The following is a 19,507-nucleotide window of genomic DNA, read 5'->3' on the forward strand; positions in this document are numbered from 1 at the left end:
AAGCCCCGCCCACTGCACCGCCGCTGAGGGTGAGCAGTCGCAGGACTCTGGGAACTTAATAAATTGGGAAACTCCTGCAGACATGCCTTCCATGCTCACGCCTTCATCTGTAATCTCTAACTATCCTGATTTGCCTACCTACCTGGATTTCCCACCCACCCTCCCTCTCCTGCCTCCTCCTATCATCCCGGCTACTTCAGCCCCGCCACCGCTGCATCCTGGCAGTCCCTCTGCTCACCCTCAGCCCACCATCTGTGCGGTGAGATCGCCGCGGGTCTGCCTGTCTCCATCGGCATCGTGGCTGGGGGATCCCTCGTCTTCGCCTCCAGCCTCTGAGTCCTGGACTCCACCTCGGCTCCTAGCTCCCTCATCTCCACCGTCGCCCATCGGCCCACCAGCTCCATCGGGCTCCTTCGTCCCTCCGGCTCCGCCTTGGTCTGTCGTCATCCCGCCATCGCCTCAGGACTCCACTCCTCCGGCTGTGCCTCGTTGCTCCGCCCCACCGGCTCCGTTGGGCTCCTCCCTCCCTCCAGCTCCACCTTGGTCCTCAGTCGCTCCGGCTCCGCCGCGTACCTCCGGACCTCCGCCTCGGTCGCCAGAGCCCTCGGCTCCACCTTGGCCCTCTGGATCCTCGGCTTCGCCCGGACTCATCTGCGCTCCGGCTCGGGCTCCTCCTCCACCTGCTGTGCCGCTGTCGGTCGGCCCCACTGTTTTACTATTTTTATCCTATCAATAATAGTACTTAATTAAACTTTACTAAAAGCAATTCAGTCTCATAGACCTGCTAATAAGCATTGGACCTGTCAATATGGGTGTGTAATGCATTTTACACTCTCTTGCTGTATGATAGCAGCATTCCTTTAGAGTACTGGGGCCTCTCCATACCTGACTGAGAAGGGCCATCTCCTTGAGAAGAATAGAGACTATCAAGGCGAGTTTGAGGCGTGTTTGTTCACTCCTTTTTGTACCAGACTTGAGACCAAAGAACAAGGACGCAAGAACATATCTAGAATATCATTTTATAAATGTATAAATAAAATATATAAATTTATAAATAAAATATTTCAGTATAATTTTATAAAATATTTTAGCTAGCTTTTGTGAATGTAAATTCAAAATACCAAAGTACCAATGAGTTTGTATGTATGTATCACAATGCAAAAAAAAAAAAAAAAACATGGTTATGAAACCTGTATGTTGTTATTCTAGCATTGTTAGATGTTCAGATGGGGTGAAGCTACAGGTCAGATGCAACAAAGCCAGTTATTTGCTGACTGCGTATTTTCCCACATTTGGAAATTATAGCCTGATGCTGTTTTCAACAATCCACTGCCAAGTGCAGAAGAAAAATAGCTTTAAAGCCAAGTTTTAGGCCAGAACTCCTCATTAATCGAACCAGATCCAGAAACGCATCAGGATGAGGCCAGTCTAAACAACGTTTATTGGCCGATTGTATTTATTAACTTTCCATGTAAGATTTTATTTGATGTCATATATTTGACGCACATTTAAACCATATCAGTATGTGTTTTTTTCCGTTTCTATCAGACTGTCTATATAAATCTCCAGGCTTAGTTGGACTGTTGAGATCATACTTATCCGTCCCAAAGCGCAACTGACCTCTCTATGATTTGTGCTGGTGACCAAACAAATATAGTGTACTTATTTTTAGCCTAACTCTTCGGCTAGCTGGATACAGCCTGTTCAAACTACTTGCTTGTGACAGTTATTTCTCACTATGTCACAATGTCATCGCCATTTCAGACAAACCAATATCTCTTCTATGGAATATTATTGTGATAAGACCCAAAAGTGGCGAGGGAATAGAGACAAGGGTCAACAACAGATTCAACCAAGCACAACGAGTAAATCACGAAGTGACCCCACATACATAAATCACCGTATGAACGATGGCAACTTGTCAACAGTATTTCTGTCACACATCCACCACTAATATATAAGTCGAAGCCAGTTTAAATTCTTTATGCTTCATTCTGTGTGAGATGATGTTTCACCAGGACCTTTAGCTGAGATAGCATGAACGTTTGACATTTTGAAAGGTTTTCCATCGGGCTAGCATAATTTTATAATGGAAACTCTAGTTTAACACAGTAAATGCAGAGTATTAGCCTGTGAAAACATCCTCCGCACTGTCTGCATGCTTAAAAGACCCCTGGTCACCTACAAATAATGACAAGCCCACGTATGGCTGGAAGTGCTGAGCGTTGCAGAGGCTGTGTCTGGTTGTTAATTGTCTGGTGTCCTCGTATAGGGTTTTGCACAGACCAGCTAAGAATTAATGGCGGTAACAGCCAACGCAGTTTGGCGTGAAGGAGTAAGGAAATTAATTGAAGAAGCTGTGGAGATGGCAATGGCCCTGGGGCTCTCAGGGGATTTCAGCTCAGTATTTGTCAGAGGGGTGTCATCCGGGAGAACCACTGATAATGATTTTTCTTTTTCCCCCGCTCAGGAAGACAGCAGAAGCTATGGCTTGCTCTCTCTTGCTCGGTCTGCTCTACCTGGGCTTGCTGTGTGGAAACGGACTGGTGTCTGCAAGATCCGAGCTCTTCACTCCAGGTACTGCACTCACAACCACATCAGAAACATTTGTTATTTCACATTGCCTCAGCATTCCAATTTGCAATCAAGTTGGTCAGTCACGATACTGCGGGAAAAATAAACTGACTTGGCGATATTTTGTATTTCTGCATTATATTCCGATATGAATGAATACAGGAATTTTCATCCGATGATTGAATAGCTGTATATGGGAAGAATTAATCAGTGCGTTTTTACTTGGGTTTACTTTTTACAAGCACCACCTCAGATCTCTTTCATTAACTATTTCAGAGTTTAAAAAAAAAATCACATTTTTGGCTCTCATAGGCCACATTCCCACTATTAAATAATAATTGTGATGGTTTTATTGTGGTTTTTGGTTAAAATTGAGATTGTTGTGATTATTATTAAATAAAAATATTAAACAAAATAAGAAATATATTGTAAATAATACTTTAAAATAATAAGTAGTAAATGAAGAGTAAATGAACCAGACACTGAACACTGTATCATGAGCTACAAATGTGTAATGGCATGCTGTAAAATGCATAATTTTATTTAATTAAATCACTGCCTGGGCCATTTGACAGTCATACAAATCCATATTGTGATATTGATTTTATTTAGAAATATGGTGGAGCCCTAAGGTCTATCCAAGCTGGAATGAGGCAACTGTACTATGCGGTTTATGCAAATGGCCTATTTTTTAAAATTGTTTGCTTATGTAAATATACCGTACATCAGATGGATGCGTTTGGCTACTTTGTCAACTGTACAACAGCAAAAATGTGCTTTGTATTTAGGTGCAACTTTTTGAATTACTCTGATGGTAAAAAAAAAAATGTATTACTATGGAAATTACAGATGAGTTATAGGGGGCATGGATTGTTAATTAGCGTCACTTTATTTTATTGTAAATTAAGAATTTAATAATAAAATTAATAAATAATACAATTAATAGATAGTATAATTTTAAAACCGATAAGTATAGCAGTCAACATTTGGGATCAAAAAAGTTCATCAAAGTTGTCCTAAGACAAGAACGCATTTTGGTTTTAGGTTTTAAGACAACTTTGATGAAAGGTTTTGATCCACTTCAAATGTTGACTTGTGCAGTTATTAATGATATTATATTAATGTAACACAGTTCGTAGGTCGGGAAGAAGGAGGCGGGAACCGGCGAACACTTAAACAAAGTTTTTAATAAAATAAACAAACATCAAAGTAAAGCGGCAGCCCCTCACGGACGACTGCCGCACATAAAATACAAAATAAAAGTCCAGGCCTGGTCCTCTCTCGTCTTCCACTGTCGTCACTCCTCCTTTTATCCTTCCGGAGCTCCTCCGTGGGACTCGAGACCGGCGAGTGGCGCAGGTGTCGCTCATTATCATTAACTCCACCGGCCTCGCTCCGTTCCCACGGCTCTCGGCCCCGCCCCACTCGCCACAATTAATCAGTCTGTTTGTTTGTTTGTTTGTTTGTTTTGGAATATTTAAAGCAAATACATTTATACATACTTGAATATATGAATATTTATTTATTTTAAATAATTGTAGCAAATGTACATGTAAGATGTTAAAATGACAATTGTAATATGAATACATTTACAAAGGGCTTTCATCAATCACAGAATTAAACTGTAGATGTTTGTGCCAGGTCATTATTGGAAAATCATTGGGCCTGTGTCAAGATTATTCACCTTTGAGCACACAGAACATTTTACTTTGGTCTAGTCAAACAATCCTTCAATAAATAGGTTTTGTTTGAAAGTAAACACATTGACTGTGGTCATCCAAAGTCCAGGGACAGGATACAGTGGCGCTTATAGGATGATGAACTAAACGGGATGTCATCACTGCACGTAGCTTATCATTGAGACGGAGACAGTGATATGTTTTGGTGAGTAACATTTGCAGAATAGGCTTTCACAGATGCAGTGAATGACTTGGGTTAATGACCCAGTAGCTGCACACAAGTTGGAGCACAGACTTTAGCACTTTGATTAAAGTTCGACTTTTTTTGCTTTTATGTTTAAATATATACTCTTTTAATGTTTATTAAGCTATTATTTAACTGCTGTGGATGAAAATATTGCCTTGTTGCCTTTGGAGTGCATGGTTTATTGGAAAAGTGTGATGTGGAGAACAAGTCCATGGTGTCATTTTTCATTTTTATAATATTTTAAACTAATGAAAGGGCTATTAATTCATGCCAACAAAGATGTGCTTGAACTTATTATGACATAAAAGGTTTTTATTTTCATCAGACTATGTGCAAAAATCTTTAATTATTCCAACATGTTGCCTTGTGAAACATGTCCTGCCCGAGCCAACCCAGTCTCATGAGAAAACGCAACTATTTTATGTTCTGGTGAATTTGTATGAATTTGTACGATTTTTAGAAGGAAAAAAAACTAAGCATGAAGGTCCATAGTGGGGCGTAAGCAGATTTGAATTCAAACGTATGAGTTCACCACTATTAGTTACAAATTGTCAGGAGAGTGCATTGTCCAAGGCAATTAATAGAGTTTTTAAACACCATATGAGATCATAATGTGCATGAGTTTTCTATGTAGCAGGCATCGCATGTTAAGGAACTGCTCTAGCTATGCTTCATAGAACAGATCGTTTGCCTAGGATATTTTCCACAATTGAGTGTTTGATGGGTGGTGCCGTTGTGCTTCTGGGTGTCAATTGTTCAAATGATGCGGCATTAAAAATATGTTTTTGCATAAAAACAAATTCCTTGGGACAGAAATCTGGAAAACCTATTGAGCGGGCTGTCCATCTGACTTTTTTCATGCTGTCTGCCCTGACTAAGGTCTCTTCAGAGGTGTTCTGAGGACAGGCTGCGGTTTGATTGAGAACAGAAGTAATCGTCTTGAGTTATGGCTTCAGACAGGGGCCATATTTGTGGACTTTTTTGTGAGGGAGGTCTGGCAAGCATGACTCTTCAGTTTTGGCTGGAATTTCAAAGACATGATAATGTCTTATGGAGGAGAGAGTGAACTGGCAGCGCTTCAGGCCTGTGCTCTCAAAGTCATGCGTGTATGCTAATGTGTCTCTTATAAATCATATGTGCGTGGATCAACTCACTCAACTCGCTCTGGGCCAAGCATATGGGGGTTCATGATAGAGGTGTAATGAGATAAGGCTCCTAATTTCAGCTATTAACAACATGCAGATTTGTTGTGCTTCAAAAATTACTGATGACTGCTGATAGATTTGATATCACTCAGTGATTGTGTTATGTGGTTACAATATTTAGATGTGCTAAATTCTTGGATAAGAGTCCCCCGAGGATGCAATGTGTTATTGAGTTTATTAGCCTTTTATTCTCTATTTAATTAGCAGAGCTGTGGAATTATCAAAGCCCTGATGTTTTGGCAGCACTTTAAAGAGAGTTACGTGTTTACTAAATTTTCAAAAATATTAGCATGTACTTTTTAGCACTACACAGAACATATTTTAATAATAATAATAATAACAATAACATTTATTATAATTCACTATATATATATATATATATATGCAACATTATAATAATAATTAATTATTATTATTATCATAACTAATAATAAGTGCTGTTATTAATTAATACATTAATGATGCAATTTGTTATAATTACTAACATTGTCATTATTATATAATTGTTATTCATAATATTTAAATAACTTCATAAATATGTTAATTAGTAAAATATAAATGACAATATAGTCAATAAAATGAATAATGATGATAATATCATTATTATTAATAATTCTAATAAAAACATGTAATTATAATAATAATTATTATTATTATTTATGAATATATAAAATAATAATAATTATGATCATTTATATTTCTGCATTTTGACACAATAAAAGTAATAATTAGGTGATTAAAACAAAATGCATTATGAAAATGTTAATATTATACTGCTACTATTTATATGAATAATAATAAACTATAATAATTGTTACGTATACTATTATATTTATGCAAAATAGTTGCAAATTTGTTTTTGTCTTAATTTTATTGTCTAACTGTAAAGTTTAAAGCATTATGAATGAATGTATGAGGCATTATGTACTTCTCATCTGAGTATGAATGGTTCTTACTCATTTTGGGTATAATTAATGCAAAAAAATATGCAATAACATGATAATAAATAAATTACTTTACCATTTGGCTTCCCATCTGTTTGTGCTATTTATCGGTAGACCTAACATTGAAAAATCAAAGAGCCCTTCAGATTACAATAATCACAATATGTGCTGCAGTCCCAAGAAGCTTGGATCTTAACACAATCCTGATGTACTACAATGTCCAAGGTAAAGTTGTTTCAAGGGGATTGCCCTCTAAATAAATAAATAAATAAATAAGCAAACAGAAGTGCCGAAGACTTCAGAGCAATCGGTGCATACACAGGAAACAGCCGGAAGCACGAGTAAATTCTTGGAAGTTGTCTAAAGTTTTTTCGTGGAAGTTTTTTTTCCACTAACAATATGTTCACTGAGGAGCAAGCCATTGTACCGCTGAAGCCATGTTTTCTGCAGAGCATTGTGTTTAAAAGCCTAGTGATTATGTTTGCGTGTTGATTCCTTAATTCTCCCTGCGCTGTTCTGTCTGCCATAACCCTTACACGACACAGGGGCCGCTGTGAGCGCTCCGCAACCTGAGAGTCTGCTGCTGTGACTCAGGGAGTTTCAGACGCAGGCGGAGCCCCTTTTGGGCTGAAGTTTATTTACACTAGACAGCGGGGTGAAATCAGGGAGAGAGCTGAGCCCGAAAAGAAAGTAGAACAGCAGAGGACAGCAAAGTTTGCTGTTACATAAGGCAGTGGTTGGCTCTTTTTGTTCAGAAAAACAGAGTCCAGTTGCCAAATGGAGAGCAGAACCGCAGGGGTGTTCACATGAAACTTTTTCCACAAGGAACGTGTGCCCATAAAACAATTTCTCTGCATCTGCAGGCATGTTTAAACCTCCTGTGGTCTGCAGATTCAGCATAATGGTTGTAGAAATATGAGAGACAAATGTTAAATGTTTGGTTGATAGATTTTGAGGAATAGCAATGTGGAACGTTTTGTTTGTGGTAATAAAAATGTTAAACTGTAAGCAATTTAAAAAGAGCATCTCTAGTCAGTCAAAGTATAATAATATAATATAATATAATAACAATATAAAATGTTATTTATTTATGTAATGCTGTACTTTAACATAATATATTTAGTTACTTTTATACATTTATTTATGTGGTAAAATACCCAATAAAGAATTGATTTAGTAGATTAACTCAAGTAATGGCCTCATTATTATGTTATCAGGGAGGATTACGGTCATTATCGCAGATTCACTTGACATAAATCTGCTGTAATTCGGCCTGAGGGTCTGGATTTGTGTTCACTGAACATCAAAGAGATGTTGTGCTAATAATGGTCTTAGACAGGACAGTTGGAGGCCAGCATTTGTTTATGGCTCTTTGCACTGGCTTGACATTACATTGGGAAAAACAATCATTTGCATGTTAGCAAATGGCAATAGGCACTTATCTGTCGTTATTGATGCCTCTGTCTGGATTTCGTCCTCCAAATCTGCCATAGAATTATATTCTATATAATGTGGTTTCAAGTGCTTCCCTTTATACATTATCTGAGTACTGGAGTTTGTGTTAAGTGTGCACTTGCAACGTATTGAGTTTCTCATCCGCCTTTCTGTACACTTTGTGTGAGTGTGTGTGTGTGTGTGTGTGTGTGTGTGTGTTCTTTGCAGTTATTTTTAACACCAGTTTACATTCTGCTGTAAGTGTCTGCTGCCTTCGACCTTTTTGTTCATCCTCAAGACTGTTTTGCTGTGACCACAAACAATTGCAGGCGTAAAGACAACAAGACCTAAATAAATAATTATATTTTATGTGTGTATATAATCAAATATTGAATATTATGTAGAATAGTAATATTCAGTTTTATTGAAATATAAAATAGAATATTATGAATTATGATGATTTTGCTACCTTTATGAATCTTGAAAGCTTTAGCCCTAATCATTGTAATTGAATGGAAAAAAGGGACCTGGACATTATTAAAAATTTCTCCATTTTTTCAATGATGGGTAATCTATTGCTTTATATAGGGCCCTATGATTTCCACGATGCAGAAAACGTGGACGGAATTGCGGAATCCTGTCATAAAAATGGAATTTACTGTATAACGTGGAATGTCACGGAATTTGTCAAAGTTTGGATGAATTAATCAAAAGTAGGTCATTACGCGTAAATTAAATCGTGATATGGACCATTATCTGTAAATATTAAGCCACAAAAGGGCTTTAAATATGAATCCTGCATGTTCTGCGTGTCTCTGTATGAATGAATGGCACAGACTCGCAGTTTCGTTTACTACACACACACTGAAGCGTGCGGTGATTTCAGCATCTGCTGTCTCACTAAATGAGGACATAAATACATGAGCAACATCTCCAGAACTGCTCTGAGAGTCACTTCATGAGCATTTTACCATTTCATTTGAGTAAAACTATCGTTATATCATACACAGAAAAGTAAAGGTATTCATGACAACCCGTCAAAAATATATTATTGTGCAGTAGAATGTACGCAATACTAGTCCTACTACTACTACTAATAATAATAATAATAAATTATTCAAAAAAATTTTTTTGAGGAATAATCACACAATATTTCTCCCATGTTTTAATTTTAATAATGTTCAAATTTAAAATGTTTGCAAAAAACAAAGCCTTCATTTGAAAGCCAGAAAAATTTCAATACACAGCACAGAATTTCTGGGGGGAGGGAATAAAAACATTTTATATAGGGCTATTGTAAAAATAAATTGTAATAAATAAAGTTGTTTTATGCATTCAAATAATTAGACATTCTTAAACACATAATTTGGTAACAATAAAACAGAACATGAGAAAACAATAAAACATATTTAATAGGGCCCTAAAAATGTAATTTATTTTGTTTAACTTTTAATATTTTGATGTTAAATTGTATAAGTTTCATGATTTTAATTAATTAGACATGTTAAATTTAACCATTAAAATGGGAGTCCAGGAAAAAAAAATGGAATCCAGAAAAATTAAAACGGAAAAAAGTTTAGAAAAAAATTAAATGGAATTTGGGAAAAAAATTAAATGGATTTCATAGGGCCTTATTTATAGTAAGTTAAAAAAATTCAAACGGTTATTAAATTATTATTTAGTAACTAGTTCCACAGAAATTTTACGTTCAGTCAATTTCTGACTTCAAAGTGTTACCTCAATTGTTATTTTGTAATTGGCTCAACCTTTAGTGCACTAGTTTTATAGTCCATTCAACTAAAATGTTTTAATTGGTCAAATATTTACAAGACTACAGCAAGTTATGTCAATTTAACTGTTTACTCTATGTGTGTTTATATGTTACCTAAACTAAGATTTATTATTTGGGCATCATAAGAAATTGCTGGGGAACTACATAAACATATATTTTTACAGTTTAACAAAATAATAAAAAATTATTAACTGGTGTTTATCAATCACTAAATACACACTTTACAACACATAATAGCCTTTATTTAATAACAATCTCCATTTATAACATTTTTCATACAAACTAAACATTAGTTTGAATGAAAAAAAGTGACCTAGGCCTAAGGGTCAGTAAATTAACAGCAAATTATTATTATTATTAATGTATTACATCTGTAATACAACTGCAAAATTCAGTTTAATCTTAAAGTCGGCATGAAACGGAAGTTGCGATTGTCTTTTCTTCTCTACTGTAACGTATATCCGAGTGAAATGGCATCTAAAATGAGAGGGCGGGACTTGATTTCGTCCTTTGAGAATTGATTGGATCATTGGAAGTTGGGGCGTTAATAACAAAATGGAGGCAGATCTGAAATGCCAGTTTGCAGTTAGTCGTGGGGGATTTCTCACCACTGGATTCACTGCCGACAACCAAGCATGAATAAATTATTTATTTATTAGGGATGACGACGACAATCAATGGCACAAAACATGCCAAAACAGTGCGTGTGAGAGAGAGAGAGAGACTGCCTGAATGACTGAGCACGTCCTCCATCAGGTTAAGTCATATTCATGAAACAAATTAGTTTACGATGTCCTAAGAGTAATGTTGTCGTGATATCCTAATATCTTTTCAGTGTTTAAGGGTAACATACTCATGATTAGTGTCAATGCTATAAAGTGAAGCATCAGCAGCTTTTCCCCTGTCGTTTATCCCAGCGTTTACCCCTTACGTCACTAGCTCTGCCCTTGCACCATTGCTCGTGACCAGAAGAGAAGATGAGTCGTTTTGAGGGGGAGGGGAGGTTAACATTTTTGATTAAAGATTACGAGGGCACATGAATTAAAAAATAATAATAATTAAGTGCACAGATAAATTATTTTTAATAAAACACTACAGTATTCCATCAAAAAATAAGAATCTTCACTTTTGATTTCATGCCGATTTTAAGAAAAAACTAAACAAGCTAAACAATATGTTAGCAATCAAACATTTACAAATAAATGGGCAGTTCTCCTCTGGCCAGACGAAACCAGCATGCCCTGTTTTAATTCTAGGCTGCAACACAGGTCAGATTGAGCAGAGGACTTGTCTGGTTCTCGTGGTCCCGATGGGCAATGAGGTCTTTGGAGGGGATCTGTCTCTGGAGCTCATCTAGCTGACATGGTCTCAGCTGACATTCAGGGCTGCCGAGGTCATCTCTAGGTTCTGATCCACCATCTGATCTGGATACGGACTGGGTGGCTACATTCACCTTGGAATAAGAATGAAGCAGACTAATATTAGTGTAGATGCCACTAAGAACAGTAAAGCACATTATAATTGTAGTAAAAACTCTAAACATTTACACATATTACCTGGAATGAAAAGAATAAACTCCTAAACTTGAAAGTACACACACAGTATGTAGCTGCAGTAGAGTGGTCTGGTCACAAGCCAGTGTTTGGTGCCTTGGAAGAACTGACTGGCCAGCATCTGAAATCTTGCAACGATGACAAAGCACAAATGAAACCTTTGGCCACACCCTGATGGAGAAAGAAAAGTACATTTTAAGTTAAAAAAATGAAATGATGCCTTTTAAACACTTCACAATGTATCTATATCAGTTAATTAAATTTGTGATGAAACACACACCTTTTTTTTTGGCACAAATCCATTCCACAATCCATTGCACAACAGGGAGCATTGATGCTTACTGGATTTGTAATAGAAAATGTTCATTTCATATTATAGGGCTAAGTTACCTCAAATAGCATAAAAATAATATCAAAATATAACGGTCCTGCCTGTCGTTGATAAACGCCAGTGGTGACGATTTACAAGTTGACTGATCAATTGTCCCAGTGTTTACTGAGCCACGGTCTTTCCCACACCCTGTGCAGGAACTTGTGTGCACTATCTACTGATTCACTACCTATAGGGAACTGACTGAGACGCTTTGAACGGCCTTGTGAAACGATTCAGTTGTTCATTTTCGTTCGGAACGACAAACTCCTCCGAAGTTCCAATCACGAGACCAGAAACGCTGTTTGAAATCCGCCCAGTTTGAAAAGAGCGACATACATTTCACTGTGGCTGGTTGTTAGTCACGTTCAATGTCGAAAAACCCATTCAACACGCCCATGTTAACTTCAAATGAACGCATTACTGTGGTTTACATTAAGTTACACGTTTCATAGATTTCGGTTAACGTTAGTCGTGTTAAGCATAATGGAGAAAGATTGTGCAATCTCTTCATTATCTTTTCACGTCACGGAAACATCAAAAAATATCATACAATATGCCAAAATTAGCTAAAATTCATTATAGTAACACAGCTTTTGATATTAAGTGTTTTATGGATTAAACAAGGTGAAAGACCATTCACTTAAATTTCCCTCAGACATATGTGACCCTGGACGACAAAACCAGTCTTAGGTGTCAATTTTTTTCGAAAATTCAGGATCGGACAATATTTGGCCGAGATATAACTATTTGAAAATCTGGAATCTGAGGGTGCAAAAAAATCAAAATATTGAGAAAATATTTGACATATACGCCTGAACTTGACATACTGTCTTATATCCACATTTCTTCGGATATACAACTCATAAAACACTTTCTAAATGTCCACTCAAAAAAATCGAATATGTTGCATGATTTTCTCGTTAAATTTAGTCTAAAAAAATAACATTTATTTAGTGGGACTTACCTGACACGTGAACTTGACAAGATGGTGGCGCTGTTTCTCCCGCGAAGTCACTCAGGCTCGTGCATGTGTAGAATGATCTCAGTGTTGGCTGGATTTGTTTTTATTAGTTTAGTCAACATTTAGCATTCTGAATGTTGACTGTATTTGAAAATAACCATTCATTTAATGTTTTTAAAATATATTTGTGCAGACTTAATATAATATGTCTTCTCAATTAAGCCCAATCAATAAAGTTAATTCAACTTAAATATTTTTGCCCTTCCAACATTTTGTTAATTGGATTTTTTACAGTGTAGGGTCATCTCTCTCACTCTTCTCCATAACCACTGCCCATCCTCTTTGCCCCCCTTTCAGCATTATGTTTTTTGTAAAGGACAAAGAAGAGCAGGTGGTGCACATGCTGGACTGTCAGTGAGTATTTTTATGTGCTGGTCTGTAAGACCGATGTTAGTCTGACCCAGCTGCTGACACAAATTCTTATGCTCAGCACAGTTCTGGAAACACAGCTCTTATGTTCTCATAATGTCTGTCTCTCAACCATTTCCCTCATATATAGGTGGAATTTGAGGGGTGCCAAAGCCAAAATCATGTTATCAGTGTTTGAGTAGACTAATATCTGATTACATAAAACACTGGCGTCTCTTTAAAAATATTTTGAGATTTGCCAGAGCAAAACAAATTTGCAACATCCTGTGTGCTTGTAGTATATAAATCTGTTAAGAGCAGAAAATTATGGTATTAAGTGAATTTCTTTCTTTTCAATAGTAAACACAGATCAGCATGACGAATGGATTTTCAAGTCTCACAAGTGCTTTAGTGCAGGCTATGTGTTATGGTGTATTATGATTTACCAGTAATAAACATTGAAAGCATTGAAAGGGTCACCCCAGATGACCTTGCAGGTATGGATCTTTCTTAGAGACCTTTTTCCCATGGGACTTTAATCAGGCATAATTTGAAAGGCACTTCCTTTGGATGGTTTCCAAGGGAAAGTCTGGCCCCATCAGATTTTACCAACGCAAGCAAATCATGACTTTCTTACACTTAAGCCCATTTCTGTATGTTGGGTGCTTATCGTGTAGGGTGTATTTTTTAAGCTAAGGAACTAATTTGCGTAAAGGTTATTTACTCAGAGTTGTTTGCTGCTGTAGTTCTTGCTCTCTTGAAAATGTATTGATTATTTTAATTGTGTTTTGGACTAAATATTGAACCATTTTAGATGTGGTTATGCCGTGGGTCAGAGGGCTTTTTAAATGTGCTCATTAGTGACTGTGAATGTGTGTGTGTGTGTGTGTGTGTGTGTGTGTGTGTGTGTGAGAGAGATTGGTAATTAGTTTTGAGGGACTAGGAGAATGAAAATCACATAATAACTGCTGTCATATTTTGTGCTCATTATTTGGCTTGTTTATTAACCAAGTGGACCTCTTGTTGCTTAGGTCAGAAAAATTAGTTTAAAATTGGCAACAACAGCGATGGTAAAACTTGTTTCTACTTCACCCTTTAACTCAAAAATGTTATTAAACACCTAAAGCAAAATGTTGAGCTCTTATAGTCTTTCAAATAAAAAGACCCGATTTGTGTAGCTCTTTACCCATCAACAGCCCATTGACGTAATGAATTATGAAATCACAACCATTTAATTTAAATGAAGAGAAGCTTTCTGTGTTCTTTCATAATTCAGGCTTTTGGAGTAAATAAAGGTAAAAGAATCAGTAAATGGTAATGGTATGATCTTGGTATGAAGCATACTGGTTAAAATGTTTCCAGAACCAATTACTGTTGAATAAATTAAAAAACAAAACATCCAGCTATCTGTGGATGGTAAATGGATGATAATAATCATGTTCTGTTTCTCTGTGATAAAGGCTTAGAATCCCTGTCTGGTAATGAACGCATCCATATGCTAATGGGACATAATGTTCTCGTGCTGTTTTTCTCAGAAAGGCCAGGATTTTTTTAGATTACTCGCTTTGTGATGTTTCCAGATAGCTTGAGGTGTCCAAATGACCTCCTCACACCAAACACATAAAAATACAAAGATCATTTTCTGCTCTTTTGAAGGAAACTGTTGGCAGACGATGAGACTCATGTCACATATTTTTTCCTGGGATTTATACCCATGCACATTCGCCCGAAGACTATCAATAGGAAATATTCCTTGCATGTTTTCATGTTTGTTTATGTCACATGTCTGTTCCGTTTTGCCCTTATTTGGTCAGTTTCCTGTGTTCTCATCATTAGTTAATTATCGTTTAGTCTGTTCACCTGAGTTCTATTAATCGTCTTGTTTGCTCCTTTGTTCCATGTCTTTATAAGCCTTCAGTTTCTGTCTAGTCTTTGTCTCGTATATAATGTTCTCCTCAATGGTCTACATGAGTTGATGTTTCTTAAAGATCCCTGTTTGTTTACTTCTTCGTCAAGAGCCTTATTCCACAACCACGACCGCGTGACAGAATACGAGACCCATAACTGACAGTAAGCGGCGCTTCTTCTCCCCCGTGTTTGCAAGTTTTTTTGTTTGTCTTTTTCCCTCCTCTCCGCAGCATGGATGTCACCGAAATGTTCTCCGCCCTGGCCCGCAGAGATCTCCCATTTGGGGAATATGCGTGGGAGTTCGCAGTGGTTACAGCTCTGGACGACACCACCCTCAACTCCCTGTTCTGGATCGGGGCAAATTATCATCACCCCGTGGACCTCCCAGGCACCACTGGACTGAGCTGGAGGGAAGGGATCCTCCGGTGTCTGGAGAGTGTCCAGCCTCGATCCAGAACCAGCCTGCCATCCAGTCCGTCAGTCATTCCCCTGTTAAGCCCACCGCCGTTTGCGGGCAATTTGGGAGGGGGGGGGCCATAGGCCATGGCCGCCTGAGAACCCTGATCCGCCATGGCTTCCCAGGTCTGCCTGATTCGCCGTGGAGGCTTTCCTCTGTGTCCCTGTCCTGCACCAGCCTCCAGGGCGCCCGCCCACCCTCCCGATGGTACTGTTACGGCGCGGGACGCGCCATCCGGGACGGGGGGTGATCTGTCACATGTCTGTTCCGTTTTGCCCTTATTTGGTCAGTTTCCTGAATTCTCATCATTAGTTAATTATCGTTTAGTCTGTTCACCTGAGATCTATTAATCGTCTTGTTTGCTCCTTTGTTCCATGTCTTTATAAGCCTTCAGTTTCTGTCTAGTCTTTGTCTCGTATTTAATGTTCTCCTCAATGGTCTACGTGAGTGTATGTTTATTAAAGATCCCTGTTTGTTTACTTCTTCGTCAAGAGCCTTATTCCACAACCACGACCGCGTGACAATTTATTGCACCACACAAACATTTATAATGCAATGGTAAATGTGCCAGCTATGGCAGTTTTCAGCTGTCAGTAGGCTGTAAACCGTAAACTGTACTATATTACCATTTAACAAGTTTGGGTCGATATGGTTTTAAAAATGTTTTTAAAGAATTCTTTTATTCTTACAAGGCTGCATTTATTTGAGCCATAGTATACTGCCGTGTAAAGGCACTTCGATTTTGGTCGAAAATTAGTTATTGATATTTTTGGGACATTCAAGACATCCTTTATCATGTGCATAAGTATCTTGAGTCAATTTTGTTGTTTTTCCAAGAAAATAATGGGTGGTCTCAACCGTAACTTCGAAAAGACCTGGCGAAACCAAGGCAGAACACCGTATAACACCAGTTACGGCTCTTTCACTTTGTTTGGAACACTAAAATTGAGTTACGGCGTTCTGACTTTGTTTAACTGCGCGTCAAAATGAAGTTACGGTTGCGGCTTGGAGTTATACGGTGTTCTGCCTTTTTTTTTTACTGTCCATTAAAGTCTGCCGCATTTAAATTACGGTTTAGACAAACGAATTAGATCACGATCTACCAAACACCATATAGCCTAACAAAGCACTGTAAAGACTAGATAATTTGGTAGCAATACGTAATTTTTTTTTCCTTATTATAATGCAGATTATTCACCAGGCTGTCACTTCTAGTTGGACGTGTGTGGACTCGAATGCCGTAGCATGTAGCATGATCAATCATAAAATCAGTAGCCTACTAACAGTTCGCAATTAAATCCATATCCTACCTTTTCTTGTAACCCGATAAAATCAATCCATGGCAATGAACATCGTAGGAGATGTTTAATCCACAAGCATTCTGAGCATTATTCCTGTTTGCTGGCGTTCACATAAATCCGCAAGTCGTTCTTTTAGGTTACGCTATTTCATTCAAGCCAAGGCAAAAACAAAAGTGTTGCGTTTATAATTTTGTTCAGTGTAAAAGCAATTATGCTATGTCTAGCATTCTTTTATGTTACTGAGCATAACAGATAAATTGGTTGCAAAACGGTCAAATGTTTTACATTTAGTCTGCTTGTTACGGTCAAAAAAAAAAAAAAAACATTAATACAGTCACATTTCTATATGAGATAGTCCATGATCACTAGATTTTATACAGGTGTTACTGTAACGATTTTGTAAATGGTGATCAGCAACCAAATATTGATGATGTGGAAGTTACTGCCTTTTGCCCTGGTGTGACTTCTCACTTTTTGCAGACAATGCAAAAGCAGAGTACAGTAACTTCAAAATAGGGGTAAAAAAAAATCTAGTTTGAGCCCATAATTTTTTAATGTAGATAATTTTCATTACTAAAACATCTAATTGCCAAATTTCCAGTGTCCTACCTATAATTAATTTGGCTGGATAAATAAAAAATTTTAAAGTAATTTTTCTCAGTTTCACACTGTAGCGAGTTAAGGTCTTTTGCCTTTGTAGGGCAGTATAGTAAAAAAGTAATATTATGAAGTATTATTACAATTAAAACAAGTTTCCTATTTTAATACATTTTTTAAATATTATGTATTCCTGCCATGGCAAAGCTGAATTTTAAGCAGTCATTACGCCAGTCTTCACTGTCACATGATTCTTCAGAAATCATTATGATATGCTGATTATAAATGATGAAGACAAAACCTTGATACATTTTTTCCAGGGTTCTTCGATGAATGGAAATTTCAAAAGATAAACAGAATTAATCTGAAATAGAAAGATTTTGTAACACAATGCATCCTTTGCTGAATAAAATTATTATTTATTTTTAAAATACTGGCCCCATACTTTTGAATGGTAATGTATTTATACAGAATGTCTTGATGTATGATTGGTTTATTATTTGTACTGTATATGTAGTAATTGTTTAAGGTTCTGTGTTTGAAATGTTCAGTTAGAGTACTTAACACTAAATGTGAATAAAAATAGTCCTTCAATCTGCAAGGAGTTTGTAGCCTATTAATGTAAGACATAATTTATTAATTTATTAATTATTTAATGAAATTAACTGATGTTTTTAGAAGGTTAGCTGTTTCTCTATTTAAAGACAACTAAATGAAGCAAAGCCGTGTTATCAAGGTAATATTCTGATTTAAATGAAGTGCCATGTAACGTGCAGCTTCTTAGTGCTTACTTGAGGTGCTTCAGTGTCAGTAGGGCACAGTAATGCTCACTGTCAAATGAGTTTCACATGGTTCCAGAATGACGCACAACTGTAACAGCATACATACAGAATCTCACAAGCTCTTATGTAAGTGCTCTCATAAGTGCACGTGTAACCGACACTGTGCGAGCGGACACATGCATCTGACAGTCTCTTAGCGTCGCTGAAGTACGCACTTTCTTCTGATTCTGCTATTAAACTGTCATCTTTGCAGCAAATGAGCTGGAAAAGATGGTGTGTCTGCTCAGCAGCTCATAACCCTGAGCCAATCGAGACATTTGCTGGACAGCCAGTGATAAAGGTGCTTTTTCAAGTGATCGCAATCCATCAAGATGGTTTAATTGCTGAAATATGGCCTATTTATTCAGAAGTTTGCGGCTTGCTGGAGTGGAAAACATTTGTCCTGGCTTTCTGTCTGGGCTGGTATCCTAGTTACCAGTGGTCTGTCTTTGCGGGAAGCTGAGTAAACATTATGTTTTTCATTCGCAGGAAACCTTCACCCACACAAGCTGTAGCTTTATTTAAGTTTCCAAGCAGGAGGTGTGTGCATAAGAAACTGCATGTTCATTTATTATTCATAAGTACCTGAATGGAGTGGGGAGTGGGGGGGCGGGGGATTAACAGAATCACATGAAGCATTTTTGGCCTCACGACTCGCAAAATCAGTGTTAAAGTTCTAACTGAAAAAAATGTATTTGATTTCTTTGGTGCATTTCATGCTGAAACAAGTGTATAAAAATCCATATTGCATTTCATTAATGATTTGTAACGTCTCTTGAGTAGGAATCGTTGGTCAGTACAGGTCCAAAATATTCACGCCTGCAGAACCACATTCGCAGATTAGTATTCCACAGCTCTGCCAAACATCTGAATGATAGATAAGCTCTATTTTGCGCAAGTACTTTGGCTCAGAAGTTTCAACTCATAGTTCCAACTTCATGCACATAACTCACTGCGTGTATAATTATCAAAAAAGAGATTGTGGTGAAACGTCCCACAAACAATTTGCGTTCTCTGCTTAATATTATGGGAAAAAACAAGAAATTATATTCTGTTTTTGCATGAGAGCAGCTGGTTTTATACTTTATAGTTTACCTCATCAAAAGCGTAGCCAAAACACATTGGTAATTTTTCCCACTTGTACCACATCTGATTTGATTGTGATAAAAAATTTCCCAAACTGACATCTAACACAGTTGAAACTGGTCCCGAAGTTGAAATGTGGCCTTTTTACAGCTGCTTTTGCAACGTTT

At 37.3% G+C, this 19,507-nt stretch overlaps 2 protein-coding genes across 2 annotated transcripts in view; both read left to right on the forward strand.

The window, feature by feature from the left end:
* ghra (growth hormone receptor a) overlaps nucleotides 1–19,507 on the forward strand; it is a 39,584-nt gene that overhangs the window by 11,513 nt on the left and 8,564 nt on the right. Inside the window, 1 exon segment of the mRNA XM_058783951.1 lies at nucleotides 2,475–2,577. Within this exon segment, the coding sequence (XP_058639934.1) occupies nucleotides 2,487–2,577 (91 nt within the window). The 5' untranslated portion in view covers nucleotides 2,475–2,486.
* On the forward strand, nucleotides 83–2,331 carry LOC131546094 (uncharacterized). The gene is made up of 3 exons (XM_058785416.1): nucleotides 83–510; nucleotides 552–697; nucleotides 2,273–2,331. Exons 1-3 carry the CDS (start codon nucleotides 83–85, stop codon nucleotides 2,329–2,331), a joined length of 633 nt encoding a protein of 210 aa, XP_058641399.1.

Source organism: Onychostoma macrolepis, chromosome 08 (genome assembly GCF_012432095.1).
Source record: "Onychostoma macrolepis isolate SWU-2019 chromosome 08, ASM1243209v1, whole genome shotgun sequence".
Classification (NCBI taxonomy): domain Eukaryota; kingdom Metazoa; phylum Chordata; class Actinopteri; order Cypriniformes; family Cyprinidae; genus Onychostoma; species Onychostoma macrolepis.

What these genes read in the sequence shown, in the direction of transcription:
- LOC131546094 (XM_058785416.1), top strand. Translation starts at nt 83, where the DNA reads ATGCCTTCCATGCTCACGCCTTCATCTGTAATCTCTAACTATCCTGAT. An exon ending in TGCTCCGCCCCACCGGCTCC is followed by an intron (nt 511 to 551) that starts GTTGGGCTCCTC and finishes CTTGGTCCTCAG; the next exon opens with TCGCTCCGGCTCCGCCGCGT. An exon ending in CACCTGCTGTGCCGCTGTCG is followed by an intron (nt 698 to 2,272) that starts GTCGGCCCCACT and finishes GTCCTCGTATAG; the next exon opens with GGTTTTGCACAGACCAGCTA.